The sequence below is a fragment of the Herpailurus yagouaroundi genome, unplaced genomic scaffold (genome assembly GCF_014898765.1).
Source record: "Herpailurus yagouaroundi ecotype Mexico unplaced genomic scaffold, PumYag 221, whole genome shotgun sequence".
Classification (NCBI taxonomy): Eukaryota; Metazoa; Chordata; class Mammalia; order Carnivora; family Felidae; genus Herpailurus; species Herpailurus yagouaroundi.
Genome location: NW_024412452.1, coordinates 819341 through 833578, shown reverse-complemented (window position 1 = coordinate 833578; position 14238 = coordinate 819341). Strand labels below are relative to the sequence as shown.

Below are 14238 nucleotides of genomic sequence, written 5' to 3'. Positions count from 1 at the left end.
CTTAATTTCATTCACTGAACAAATATTCGTTGAGCAGCTCCCATGTGCCAGACGTTGGTATTACATTTTAAACAAATCAGATGTCATCCTTGTGCTCACGGAGCTTCCACGATGGAGCCAGATAATAAACAGATGAATGAACTATCTATAACTATATAATTTGTGTGATGGAGAATAAACAGACTACAATTTTAATTTTTTAATATATAATTTATATACAATATGTGTAGTAACATTTTTATTTTATATATGTTGGGATGGTCCTACTCAAAATGTGGGCCATATGGAGCATGTTAAACTCATGTTGGGGTCCCAGAAGGATGGTACCTCAAAAGATAGCCCTCATAAGGTGCTAAAACTAATGTTTAACAAGGAGGCTCATTGAAACAAATACTTGGGTTGATTTTAAAATATGTCTTATATGAGCCAAAAGTCTAAAGTCACAAGGACTGACTTACAAGCATTGGTGTGCGTTCTGGTGGCTTCTCCCATGAGTAACTCCAAGGTTAATAGTGATGGGAACTTATCTCTTTAAAAATCTATGATTGTCCCAAGCACCTGGGGGCAGCAGGCTAGCTAGTAAATAAGAACTTTGAGATTGTGGCAACATATGAGAAGATCAGAGAGCCATAAGAGACACTGACAGGAGGAGTCAGGGAAGGCCTCTCTAAAGAGATGACAAGTAACCGAAAACTCAAGAATCAAAAAGTCCCTGCCAGCAGAGAGCCATGCGGCAGCAGATAGTGGAAGGGGGACAGATGCGTGGAGACCCTGAGAGAGAAGAGAGCCTGGGTGGTTAGGCCAATGTGGCTGGGTCACGCTGAGCAATGGGGAAGAGGGTACAGTGAGCCTGGACTGACAGGGGAGGCAGTGCCTGAAGGAAGACAGGAATGGAAATGGAGAGGCCAGTGAGAGAAGAAAAGGGTGAAGAAGCCCCCATGAAAGAGTCAGGGCTGGAATGAGCTCATGTCAGGGAAGCAGACATTCAAGAAATGTATTCAAGCTTGACTGGGGGGGACAGAGAATGGGAAGTGTCAAAGGAGACTTCTGTGTTCCTGATCTAATCACAGGGTGGGGCCATATGCTGGGGACGCTAAAGGGGGGAAGAGGTGCTGTTATGAGTAAGTTGTACTTTAAACATACATGAGGACGAAGTCTATGGAACTCTTAGTAATTCACCCATAAAAATCAGAGAGAGGACTTTTTCCAGATGAGTTTGGGCATTCCACAATGACCCTCTGGACACACAGTAAGCAGAAGTCTAAATTACACGGAGAGTAAGTTTGGTCCATTCTCTGGTCAGATACAAATATGGCTCAGGGATCACCAATCTCAGAAGACGGGAGTGCGCCCACTCTAGGGGACATACTCTGAAGTGAATGGAAGAGTTTTATCACCCATATGTCCTTGCATTGGAATCCAACTTTCTAGTTATTATTAGGAAAAACATCATCATAAAAAAAAAATTCTAACCCTCTCACATTATGTTTCTTGTTCTAGGCCATCTTAAATGGCTTCCTCAGTGACTTCCCACCAGCTGTAAAGCAAACCGCATCAAACATTGTAGAGGCTGCAGTTGAGATTTATAACAGAATGAGTGTTGATCTTCTGCCAACACCAGCCAAGTCCCATTACATCTTTAACTTGAGGGATTTATCCAAATGTGTACAAGGTAATGTATGGAACCCTCATTCTCTGACCTGCACCCTCCCTTCATTTCCATTCACCCCCAGTCTCTCAGTAGAATTGTATGTAGATGAGTGTCTGTGCCACACCCAGAAATCTCATTACATGTTCCCTATTCAGGTCCCCACCAAACCCCACCCCAGACTGACTACTTCACGGCTTCCCTCAGACCACCAGCATCCCTTTCCATTTCTTGCTCCCAGCTGATGACCTGTCTTCTTATTTCACTGAAAACAATAGAAGAAATCAAACGAGACTGCCCTATCTTCCAACTCTCCTAGACAACCTGCATCTGCCTTCCCTCCTACTGCAATGGCTGACGTGTCCCTACTCGGACCACGTGCCAGTACTCTCTCTGACACTGGGTCCCATCCTCTCCAGCCTACTCAGGGATTCTGTTCTTTTGTTGTATGACTCATCCTGTCTGCTCTCTACACCTGTGCGTGTAGTAAATGTGCTCCCTGACCCTCTCGGCACTGTGTTGTGGGAAGTGAAGGATCCCCCATAGAGTGAACACTTGGAGGATTGCTATACGTCACTGCTTTTGTTGTAACTTGGTATTATTACAACTATGTTTACAATTACAATTTATATTAATACTCGGAGTACTCAGAGTAATTTGAGTAGAAGCCAGAAGGACCAAGGGCATTTGGTGAGGACTGAACATTGGGAGAGAATGAGAGAGGGAATTGGTGTCCTGAAAAACAGTGTAAAGGTCAGGGGTTGGGGCAGCGGGGCAGGGGCGGCCTGGATGAATATATATGTATATTAAAGAGCTGTGACAGTTCTCACTTAACATGTTGCAACCCAACGTAATAATGAGATGAACGTTGCCTATACTGTGAAGTCTGACCACTTCACGTGTTCAGTTAAAGAAACATCACAAAACAAGAAAAAGGGGTTTGCCAGATAATGTGTCCAATTTTGCTTTCAAAAAGTGAAATCACCATTACTCTATGTGTGTATACCCATTGGGGAAGCGCCGATTTCTGGTGGTGTGGGGATAAAGTTGGACTTAAGGATTTTCTAGTTAATTAACCTGTTACTAGATATTCCACAAATGTAGAATTTTCCCTTTTCCCTTCTCTTAAACAAACAGGTATCCTCCAATGTGATCCAGGAACAGTAAGAGAAGAAATACAGATATTTAGACTCTTTTGCCATGAATGCCAAAGAGTCTTCCATGACCGTTTGATTAATAATGAAGATAAGCACTATTTCCATGCTATTTTGACAGAAATGGCCAGTAAATATCACTCGTTATGTAGCTGTTCTTTTTCTTTCTTTTGGTGGGGTGGGGTGGGGGGGACTGGAAAAGCCATTTGATTTCCATAAAGAAAAATTAAAATGAGCTTAGATAAGGTAAAGCAAAATGGGTTTCAGTCATTCATGTGTAAAAACATTTTTCTCTTCAATGATTCAAATATGTAGAAGTATATGAAATATTATAAAAATTCTCTTGTTGAAACTCAAGAAGAGTTAATATTTTAAATTCAGAAAGGGAATTCTAAGTAGAAAAGGGAAAGTTAGGAGAACCAGCATTTTGTCTGGTAAGAAGCTAGGATATTTCTAAAGTACCTCTTATTTATTAAATACATATTTAAAATTTTTTTTAATGTTTATTCATATTTTGAGATACAGAGTGTGAGTGGGGGAGGGACAGAGAGAGAGAGAGGGAGACAGAATCTAAAGAAGGCTCCAGGCTCTGAACTGACAGCGCAGAGCCCAACGCAGGGCTCGAACTCACAGACCGTGAGATCATTACCTGAGCTGAAGTCGGACGCTTAACTGACTGAGCCACCAAGGCGCCCTATTAAATACATATTTAATATCTATTATTTTTTTAAATTTTTTTTAACGTTTATTTATTTCTGAGACAGAGAGAGACAGAGCATGAATGGGGGAGGGGCAGAGAGAGAGGGAGACACAGAATTGGAAGCAGGCTCCAGGCTCTGAGCCATCAGCCCAGAGCCCGACGCGGGGCTCGAACTCACGGACCGCGAGACCGTGACCCGGGTGAAGTCGGACGCTTAACCGACTGAGCCACCCAGGCGCCCCTAATATCTATTATTTAATAAAATGTCTATTAACATTAAATATTCTTAATCTTAAATTCAGGAGATTATCAACCAAACTAAAATGTTATGGTGTTAACATGGCTTTCTCTCAGTTTCATTCATACTAGTTAAGCCTTCTAAGTAAAGTAACAGCTGATATTATTCTGTATATCTTATTGAAGTATTGCATTCAAGCTTATCATATATTAAAAATTGATTTGTTTTTTGAATAGACAAACATTTTGGAATTGCAATTGGCCTGGAATATTTTTTGACAAAACCCATCATCTTTGGAGACTTTATTAAGGCAAGTATGTTGACTTGACTACATTTGAAGATTATAAAGTATTTACTATTTTACAGTTCAGTTTCATATTCAGCAAGAACTTTGCTACATCTGTGAAGATTAAAGATCAGGACCAAGGGTCAGCAAACTATGGCCCATAGGTCAAATCTATATCCCACTGCCCATTTTTGTAAATAAAATTCTATAGGAACACAGCCACGTCCATTTGTGCACTATATTTTTATGTGGTGGCTTTTGCATCACAAGACAGAGTGCAGTCGTAGCAACAAAGGCTATAATGACCTACAAAACCTAAAATATTTATTATCTGGCCCTGTAGAGAAACAGATTGTTGACTCCTGATCTAGTCACATTCGTTTTGGCAATAGTTTGAATCAGAGCCCCATCAGGTTTTCAATTTGGAAGGAAGAAGAGAGAATTAGTTTCTTAACTCAGGACTGGAATCCCCCTTACTGTATTCTGTGTAGCTGTTCAGCCTGTGCCTAAATGCTTCTGGCAGTGGAAGCTAATTAGGTTACCAGTGCTGCCCTCTTCATTTCAGGGTAGCTCTCATTAATTGCAAAATTTTTCTTCCTCCTCAGTTTGTACCCCCAATAACATGTACACACCAACCCTCTAGAACCACCCCCAATAAGCCTTCCATCTAACCATCCTTCCTGTGTTCATTGATAACCATCTTGTTTTTCCAAGTTGACTCTTGTTGGGTGCAACATCTCTAGTGTCTTCAAGAGGGCAGGGGCCATGTCTGTTTTGTTCACTCTAAATCTCCAGCTTCCTGCATAGAGCTAGGTATACAGCAGGCTTTCAAACAAATGAACAACTTGTCTTTCTATTACAAGTATGCAATTACCTCATCACCCTGTAACCCCTGACAAATAAAAAAGGTAATTTGTGTGAAACAGATCTATTTAAATGTATTTAAAAACAAAGTCCAAAGTTTGTTTCCAGGTGGTGATTATATTTCCTATGTGTTCCTACTGACCTAATTATCAAATAGGGGAATAAAGCAATAGGAAAAGAGCAGTTGGACCCTTCTTGCATTACCTATGAGTATTTTAATCAATGGCTCCAAATAAAAATGCCCCCAGGGCAGTTGCTACAGCAAAGAAAAGACGTCATCAACAGGTCCAAACAGGACCTCACACAGGAACTCAACTCCTTATAGTTTACACCAAATTTCATTCCCAATGGTTTAATTAATGAGACGACCACTGGTAAAAACTACATGTGGTTCTGGCATGATTTTTTATAACCCTAACAGTCTGGCATGCATAATTTTCAGCCCATTTAGCTTTTCTGATATCAACAGGCTGAGAGCAAAAATATGAAACCACAATAAGGTACAGTGAGAAAGTATGAAAACCTATTTCTGAGCTCCTGTGTGGATTTTATAGCAAAGAGTGCTGAAATTCCAATGTGCCATTTGAAGTTAAATGAAATGGATTTTCAGTTATCCATGAAAATCTGAGTTTCTTAGTCCCATTTCCTTGGTTTTGAAGCCTTGCTAATATGTACATTATATAATACAATATATAACACATATTCATATATATGCATGCAGATGATTAAATAGCAACATGGGGGGCGCCTGGGTGGCGCAGTCGGTTAAGCGTCCGACTTCAGCCAGGTCACGATCTCGCGGTCCGTGAGTTCGAGCCCCGCGTCAGGCTCTGGGCTGATGGCTCGGAGCCTGGAGCCTGTTTCCGATTCTGTGTCTCCCTCTCTCTCTGCCCCTCCCCCGTTCATGCTCTGTCTCTCTCTGTCCCAAAAATAAATAAAAACGTTGAAAAAAAAAAATTTAAATAGCAACATGGGTGAAAGAATATTACCTCCTAAGATTATGAATGTGTGTATTTCTGTATCATAATTGATCTAACTTGGTCCCTCTCCCATAAATCATCTTATAGTTTGGAGCAGATAAGACTGATCGGATTTACAATGACATGCCTGATATGGAGAAAATCGCAAATGTTCTACAGGACTATCTTGACGATTATAACCTTATAAATCCCAAAGAAGTAAAGTTGGTGTTCTTCCAGGATGCTATAGAACATGTTTCAAGGTATAGTACTATAGGGTGTCCAATAATACATTGTATTAAAAGGTAAGAATTAGGGTGTCTTGGTGGCTCAGTGGGTTGAATGTCCAACTCTTGATTTCAGCTCAGGTCATGATCTCCCAGTTCATGAGTTCAAGCCCCACATGGGGCTCTACACAGACAGTGTGGAGCCTGCTGGGGATTCTATCTCTCCCTTTCTCTCTCTGCCCCTCCCCCACTTGTGCATGTGCACTCTCCCTCTCTCTCTCTCTCTCTCTCAAAATAAATAAACTTTAAAAAATCTTTAAGATAAAGTTAAGAAATGGGGTGCCTGGGTGGCTCAATCGGTTGGGTATACAACTTCAGTTCAGGTCATGATCTCAGGGTTCATGAGTTCAAACCCTGCGTCGGGCTCTGTGCTGACAGCTTGGAGCCTGGAGCCTACTTTGGATTCTGTGTCTCCCTCTGCCTCTCCCCTGCTAACGTTCTGTCTCTGTCTCTCAAAAATGAATAAATGTTAAAAAAAAATTTTTTTTGAAAGGTAAGAATTAAGTTGTACAAAAGACTTTAAATAAATTTTCAGATGGACAAAGGCCTATTGGCAAATCTTGCTATAATGTAAAAGTTATTTTTTATATCTTTTAAATATAAACCGCATGAATTGGAACCCAGGGATTATTTTGATTAAATATTAATAGATTGTTTTTATTTGTTTTAAATGCCCTGTCTCATTATAAAAAAAAAAAAAGGATGTAAGGTAGTTTACAGAGATACATGTACAGTATAAAAAGGCTGATTATGTGTATGCCTAAAGAAATAAGGGGTTCAAGATTATAATAAAATGAGTGGAATCCAAGTATTGTATACTCCATCTGCTTATAAGCCTGACTTTTACCATTGCAAGTATCCTTTAAGGGATGCCCATGACAAATAGGTATCCAGCCTGAATATCTGCAGTCCTTGGGGAATACACCCCTTTTTAAAAATTTTAATTCCAGTATAATTAACATACAGTGTTGTATTAGTTTCAGGTATACAATATAGTGACTCAACAATTCTGTGCATTACTTAGTGCTCATCACGTTAAGTGTACTCTTAATCCCCTTCTCCTATTTCTCCCACTCCCTGGACCCCCCTCTGCTAACCATCAGTTTGTCCTCTATATTTAAGAGTCTGTTTTTTGGTTTGTCTCTTGTTTTTCTTTGTTCATTTGTTTTGTTTCTTAAATTCCACATATGAGGTAAATCCTATGATACACCACTTTTTTAGGGGTTTATGTATACTGTTGACAATTCTAAGTATTAAAATGACACTTGAAGGATGATACACAATTTGCTGCCTGTGACATCTGCTGTCAGTTCCATCCAGTGGAGCAGTAATAATAATGGCACTTGGTGTGAGTATGAAACAATGATATGGAGTATTGCGTTTCACTGTGATAACAGCTCTCTGCGGCCCAGTATCATACTCTCTCTACAGATAAGGCTCCGAGAATGTTCCGGTGGTCTGTTGCTATATGATAAGCCACCGTGACCCTTGGTAGCTTCATTATTTCCTGATCTCAGGTTCCCAGGGGTTCTGTCTTGGGTGTCTCAATGCAGTCAAAGTCACACAGTATCTGGAGCACATGGCGCACCTCTGCCTGTGTGTGCACTGATTGTGTCTCTCTAGCACAGCAGCATCAGAGTGTCTGGGCTTCTCCCATGGCTCAGGGCTCCAAAGTCCAGTGCCCTGAGAGTGATAACAGAAGCCAAATGCCCTCTCACAACAGCCTCGGAAGTCACATAACATCACTTATACCATACTGTTAGTCAAAGGAGTCGCACAGGCCTACCCAGTTGACAACAAAGGGTCAGAGACTGTCTCTTAACAGGATCAAAGAGCAAGTAGGACCAGAAACGTTACTGCAGCCATTTTTGGACAGTCCCGTGTACCACAGAAAGATTAGGTGAATTGTCCCAAGTCCCCTAGCTGGTGAGTCACAGACTGAGAATCGCATCCAGTCCTTTGGCTCTAACTGTGCTGCGGGTGCCTCCACCCAAAATGGATCCACTTTTTTCATTATAGCCCTCAAATATTTGAAAATTGTGACTAGGCTCCACTTAGCTTTCCCTTCTCTGAGCAGATATAACCCAGATCCTCCACCGTTGCCTGTTAGAGATTATTTTCAGCCTCCACATACTGAGCACTTGATAATTTCTCCATGTTCCACTTAAAACGTGATGCCCAGATTTGATATAGTATTCTGTGCAATCCGCAGTGTAAAGTGTGTGTGAGGACAGGATTTCCTGCAGTCTGCTACCATAGCAAGATTTTCATGGCTTTGTTTTTTTTCCCTCATCAACTACATTTTAGTGTTGGATCGTGTTAAGTTGGACAGTTAAATCCTCAGGATTTTTTTTCTGTAAACCATAAGCAATCAATTGTTTTACCTTTCCTATACTTCTGCTGTTTAATCAACTCTAATTTGAGAATCTATTTTTGTCACAACTCCAGTGTTATAACAATAGTTTGTCACTGGGTTGTTGAGATACCACTTGCTTCTTATCCTTCCCCCTGCCTACATACCCGCATGCTAGCTCCTAACAATTTTTATCCTATAGCTCACACTGGCCCTAAGCCTGGAAAAAAAATAATAATGGTCTAATAATACTCTGGTCTGAGAAACCTCCTGGAGAAGAGACCAGACTATAGGCAAAGTCTGCTTAATTGTATTTATAATCTTTGTTATTTTTATGAAAGAGAGTCAGCAGGCCACTCAAGGATTGCTTAAAATATTACAGGAGGAAATGAAAAGCCATTTGTAGAATGGAGGAGACTTGGTGTTCAGATACACAAAGGGCTGCCATGTGAATTACAGCATAGACGTCTTCTTTTTCTAGGGAGGATCAGAAGGTAGGAATTAGAGTAAACAAATTTCTACTTGTAAGAGCTCTCAAATACCTACTGCTGAAGAGCAACAGAAAGGGCTTCATTATGAACATGAGTTATGGGAGAATTCAGTAATTTAGCAGATACTACATTTCCATTTGTTGGTGACATTTTACATTTATTTTTTTAGTTTTTAATTTTTTGCATAGGATAAGTAGATAAAAGCCTTCCCAAACCAAAAACATTTTTTTTTTTCCTTTAGAGTCTGTGTTTTCAAAGGGCAGTTTGCACCTGGGTATTTCCACCCATTACATATGCCCAGAGTTGTCACCACAGTACAAAGATGGTAAAACAGATCTCAATGAAAATGTAAGCTACTAATTAGGACAGCCATCTCTTGCCTACTGCAGTAGAGAAAATGTAATACTGGGGGATTCCTAGTGGAGGGACTTTTCTATCTATTGATATGTAAGTTGGCAGAAAAAATAACACTGGGAAGCAGTGTTATTAAGTTATAAGCTTTTTGTTATTAAGTGCTGTAAGATTTTTTGTTTCCAATAATATCAGATGAAAATAATCAAAATACTGTACTGTACCTGACACAAGGAAAGAGTAACATATAAAGTGCAAGATTTTTTAACAGTCAATATTTCATCCACTGCGGAACACATGCACATTATGGAAAAAAACAGCAAAACATTATTACATATCCCTTTACCTCTCAATATTATACCTACCTAGGTGACTGAAGAGAAATAAACAGATGATGTGATGTGTCTTCTGTTTAGTGTGCACTGTGACAGAGACAACCATGGAAATAGTGCCTACATCATCTATTTGCTTACTCAAGGGGAGGAGTTGGCAAAGGATCCTAGAGAAGGGCCAATAGGAAATATTTTGGACTCTGTGGCTCATATGGACCCTGTCACAACGACTCATTTCTGCCATTGAAACACAAAAGCAGCCACCTTCAGTAAATGAATGAGTGAGCATGGCTGTATTCCAATAAAACTTTATTTATGGACGCTAATATTAGAATATCATATGATTTTCACATATCAAAATATTACTCTTCTTTTGATGTTTTTGTTAGCCACTTAAAAACTACAAAAACATTCTTAGCTAATAAGCCATAAAAAAATTTTAAGGGGCTTCTTGGTGGCTTAGTCTGTTAAACATGGGACTCTTGATTTCGGCTCAGGTCACGATCTCACAGTTTGTGAGTTTGAGCCCCGCCTCAGGCTCCACACTGACAGTACAGAGCCTGCTTGGAATTCTCTCTCTCTCTCCCTCTCTCTCTGCCCCTTCCCTGTGCATGTGTGCTCTCTCTCTTTCTCTCTCTCTCTCTCTCTCTCTCTCCCTCTCCCTCTCCTCTCCCTCTCCCTCTCCTTCTTCCCAAATAAATAAATAAACTTTAAAAACACAGTGAAGGGGCAGGGTTTGGCCCACACACCATTATTTGCTGACCCCTGTCCTGGAAAAAGCTGTGTTATCGAGGCAGTCAGGGCAGGGAAAGAGCAGACTGGCCTGAGGGACAGAAGAAGGTATGAAACTGAAGGAGACAAATTTGAAGGTTTAATTCTTATTTTAGAAGATCCCAAATAATGACTTAGAAGTCTACTTCGCCCTGGAGGAGCACTTTTCACTGTAGACTTCCTGTTCTATGCTCATACTACATGCTCCTATCCCCTGCCACCAAAGATAATGGTGCATAGGAGCTGTTTGATCAATGTTTTCTAAGTCATAGTGTTTAAGATCTGGAAGTAGAAGTTGGTTACTTCAATATAGATGACTTGGTAAAAGTGTACTGAATTTCAGAGGTAGATTAAGAAATGACATTTGTCTCCCTTTTTCTTAGAAGTATAATTTTATTTATAAAAATTCATATCACCAAAATCTTTTTGAGGATAGAACTATTGCAGAAAAAAGGGCATCTTTGTATTTCCTACGAGGCAGAACTACATCTACAGTTGTCCTCCCCTTATCCACAGTCTCGCTTTCTGCAGTTTTACTTACCCACAGTCAACCTCAGTGAGGAAGCAGATGACCCTCCTTCTGATGATTCATCAGAAGGTCAGTAGTAGCCTAACTCCAAGTCACAATGCCTACCTCATTCACCTCACTTCATCTCATCACGTAGGCATCTTATCTCACATCATCACAGGAAGTACAGTACAATGAGATACTTTGAGAGAGACCACATTCATATAATTTTTATTATAGCATATTGTTATAATTGTTCTATGTTATTATTATTGTTGTTAATCTCTTACTGTGACTAAATTATAAATTAAAATTTATCAAGTATGTATGTACAGGAAAACGAAGGTTTGATCCTACCCATAGTTTCAGGCATCCACTGGGATCTTAGAGTGTATCCCCCATCACTGAGGGGGGGGACTACTGTACTTTGTGATTATTTTTCTGATCATATGGTAAACATATTATAGAATTTAGAAAAACATTCATAATTTCACCTCCTCACCCAGAGACAACCACTATTAAAATTGTATGGTTCTTTCAAATATATTTGTAAGTATATAGAGATTTTTACAAAGTTGTATTATGGCACATATTATTGAACATCATGCCTTTAACACTTACATTACATTTGCCTCCAAAATCCTATATAATTAAATACTATTTTAAAACATGGCTTTAATGGCCACATTTATGACATCCTAACTTATTTTCTGTTCCTTTTTAATGCAACTTCTTTCTGTTTCATGGTCTCCCTCTCTCTCACTATAACGATCTGAAAGGATTCTATTTGCAGCTAGCTTTAAGTTTTGTTTTCTAATATTGTTAGTATGATAGGAAAAACGTAAAAGAACTAAATATCCATCACTAGGGAACTGGCTAAATAAGTATGGTATATTTGTTGCTGTATTTACTAGTATGAAAATGTCCATAATACATTATCTAGCAAAACAATCATAAAACAAAATGTAATTAGAGTTTAATCCCATTTTTGTAATACACACATACAAGTCAACATACATAAATTCACTGAACAAATGCTGATGAAACCCCTACTATGCTAGGCACCATTCTCAGAGATCAGAACACCCAGGCCCTTGGGGCACCTGGGTGGCTCAGTCGGTTGAGCATCCGACTTCGGCTCAGGTCATGATCTCACGGTCTGTGAGTTCGAGCCCCACGTCGGGCTCTGTGCTGACAGCTCAGAGCCTAGAGCCTGCTTCGGATTCTGTGTCTCCCACTCTCTCTGCCCCTCCCCCGCTCATGCTCTGTCTCTCTCTCTGTCCAAAATAAATAAACATTAAAAAAAAATTTTTTTTAAAGAACACCCAGGCCCTTGTGATAGAGCTTACAAATGGGGAAGGCTTAGCACTGGTTTTCTCCCCTCAGTTACAATAACTGTGTTTTACTTTCATAATTTAAAAAATAATAAAGCCATTATCACTTTCAAATATTTGAACCTGGTCTTTTCTAATTATTAGAATTTTGAATAAAATTAAGATAGATGCTCAGACACACAGGCAAACTTCCTGTTAAAAGGGAGAGAGAAATTAAATCTACCGTTATAATTCTCCCATGCTTTCCTAGTTTCTGATAACCCAGTCTGAAATTTTAGATAAATCGTGATGTAATTAAAAGAAATTATTTTTAAAGTTTGTATCTTCTTTTTAAGAGGAATTTATCGATACTATCATCTTTTTTATCATCTTAACAATAGTATATGGACTCGACTCATACACACTTCTCACTTTATACTGACATCTCTCTCCCTTTCTTGGTTTTTTTAGTTTTATCTATACTTCTTGGGGCACCTCGGTGATTCAGTTGGTTAAGCGTCTAACTTTGGCTCAGGTCACAATCTCACCATTCATGGGTTTGAGTCCCGCATCAGGCTCTGTCCTTGACAGCTCAGAGCCTGGAGCCTGCTTCGGATTCTGTGTCTCCCTTGCTGTCTGCCCCTCCCCTGTTCATATTCTCTCCCTCTCTCTAAAATAAATGAACATTAAACAATTTTTTCTTTAGTTATACTTCTTTATATATCTTCAAGAAATCTTTTAGGAAGGTTTAGATGGCTTATGCTCTGAGCAATAACATGACAGCTTTCCCTCTAACCATTGTCTTATGGAATGTCATCTTATAAAATAGTCACCTAAGGCCAGCCTGAAATTATTTGTCCCTTTGGGAGTAATTTGTCTGCCTTTTAGATGCTCACAGTCTCTTCAGTTATGTCTAAAATATAGATTTCTATCTTTCTATTTTATATGTATGCATGCACCCGTATTTTATTTTATATTTATGTATCTCCTAGAAAATCTTTAATGTTTTGCCTCTCCTCTCTGGTTTTCTTTCCTGACCCTCAGGGACTTCAAATCTATGGGTTCCGCTCAGAGGTTTCTTCCTACTGTTTCATCAGCTGTCACATCAGTTCTGTCCCCTCCTGTCTCTCCTTCTGCACTTCCATTTGTGTGGCCTCTGGGATCCCACTTGTTTCTCCTACATTTGTCCTCCTTATCTCTATTCTCTTGTCATTGTAATGTCATTATCTTTCTTCTCTGCATTCTGGATAAACTCCTTGAGTTTGTCTTCTACTTCACCTATTGAATTTTCCACCTATTTCAAATTCCCATTTTCCTATTTGCAAGGCCCGTGTTCCGCTGAGGTTTTTTGTTGTTTATTTGTTTTAATATTTATTTATTTTTGAGAGAGAGAGAGAGAGAGAGAGAGAGAGAATGTGAGCAGGGGAAGGGCAGAGAGAGAGGGAGACAGAGAATCCGAAACAGGCTCCACACTGACAGCTGAGAGCCCAACACGGGGCTCAAACTCAGGAATCTCGAGATCATGACCTGAGCCAAAGTCAGACGCTTAACTGACTGAGCCACCCAGGTGCCCCTCCACTGAGGTTTTCAATTTGGTCATCAGATTTTCCATCTCCAATTTTTGCTAAACTCAGCTTTTCCCCCGAGTGTTCACTCTAGTATCACCATAGCAGTGCTTTTCATATTCTTGTTGTCAACGTGAATCAGAAATTTTCTAAAATGTTGTCGATATCTTAGATTAAATTCATTTCAGGGCATTCCCATTGAGCTCCCCTTCTGAACCGCACTGTCTTTTCCTAGACCCAGCAGTATTTCTGTATTTCTGCTTGCTCCTCCTTATAAATGAAGCCCTGGGCTTGTTAATACAATGGTTATAATATAAGCAGTGGCTTAGATCAGCCAAGGTTCTGACAAAATCCTTCACACTTTAGAGAAAGGAGAAGAGATTTTCTTTTACTCTACATTTGCATGACCAAGGCCAGC

At 39.7% G+C, this 14238-nt stretch overlaps 1 protein-coding gene across 1 annotated transcript in view; it reads left to right on the top strand.

Annotated features, from left to right (window-relative positions):
• The window catches only part of DNAH6 (dynein axonemal heavy chain 6), a 224725-nt gene that overhangs the window by 120109 nt on the left and 90378 nt on the right, over nt 1–14238 (top strand). The window contains exons 42-45 of the mRNA XM_040458369.1: nt 1501–1672; nt 2786–2932; nt 3977–4050; nt 5958–6112. Coding sequence (XP_040314303.1) covers nt 1501–1672; nt 2786–2932; nt 3977–4050; nt 5958–6112 — 548 coding nt within the window. The remainder of the gene's footprint in view (nt 1–1500; nt 1673–2785; nt 2933–3976; nt 4051–5957; nt 6113–14238) is intronic.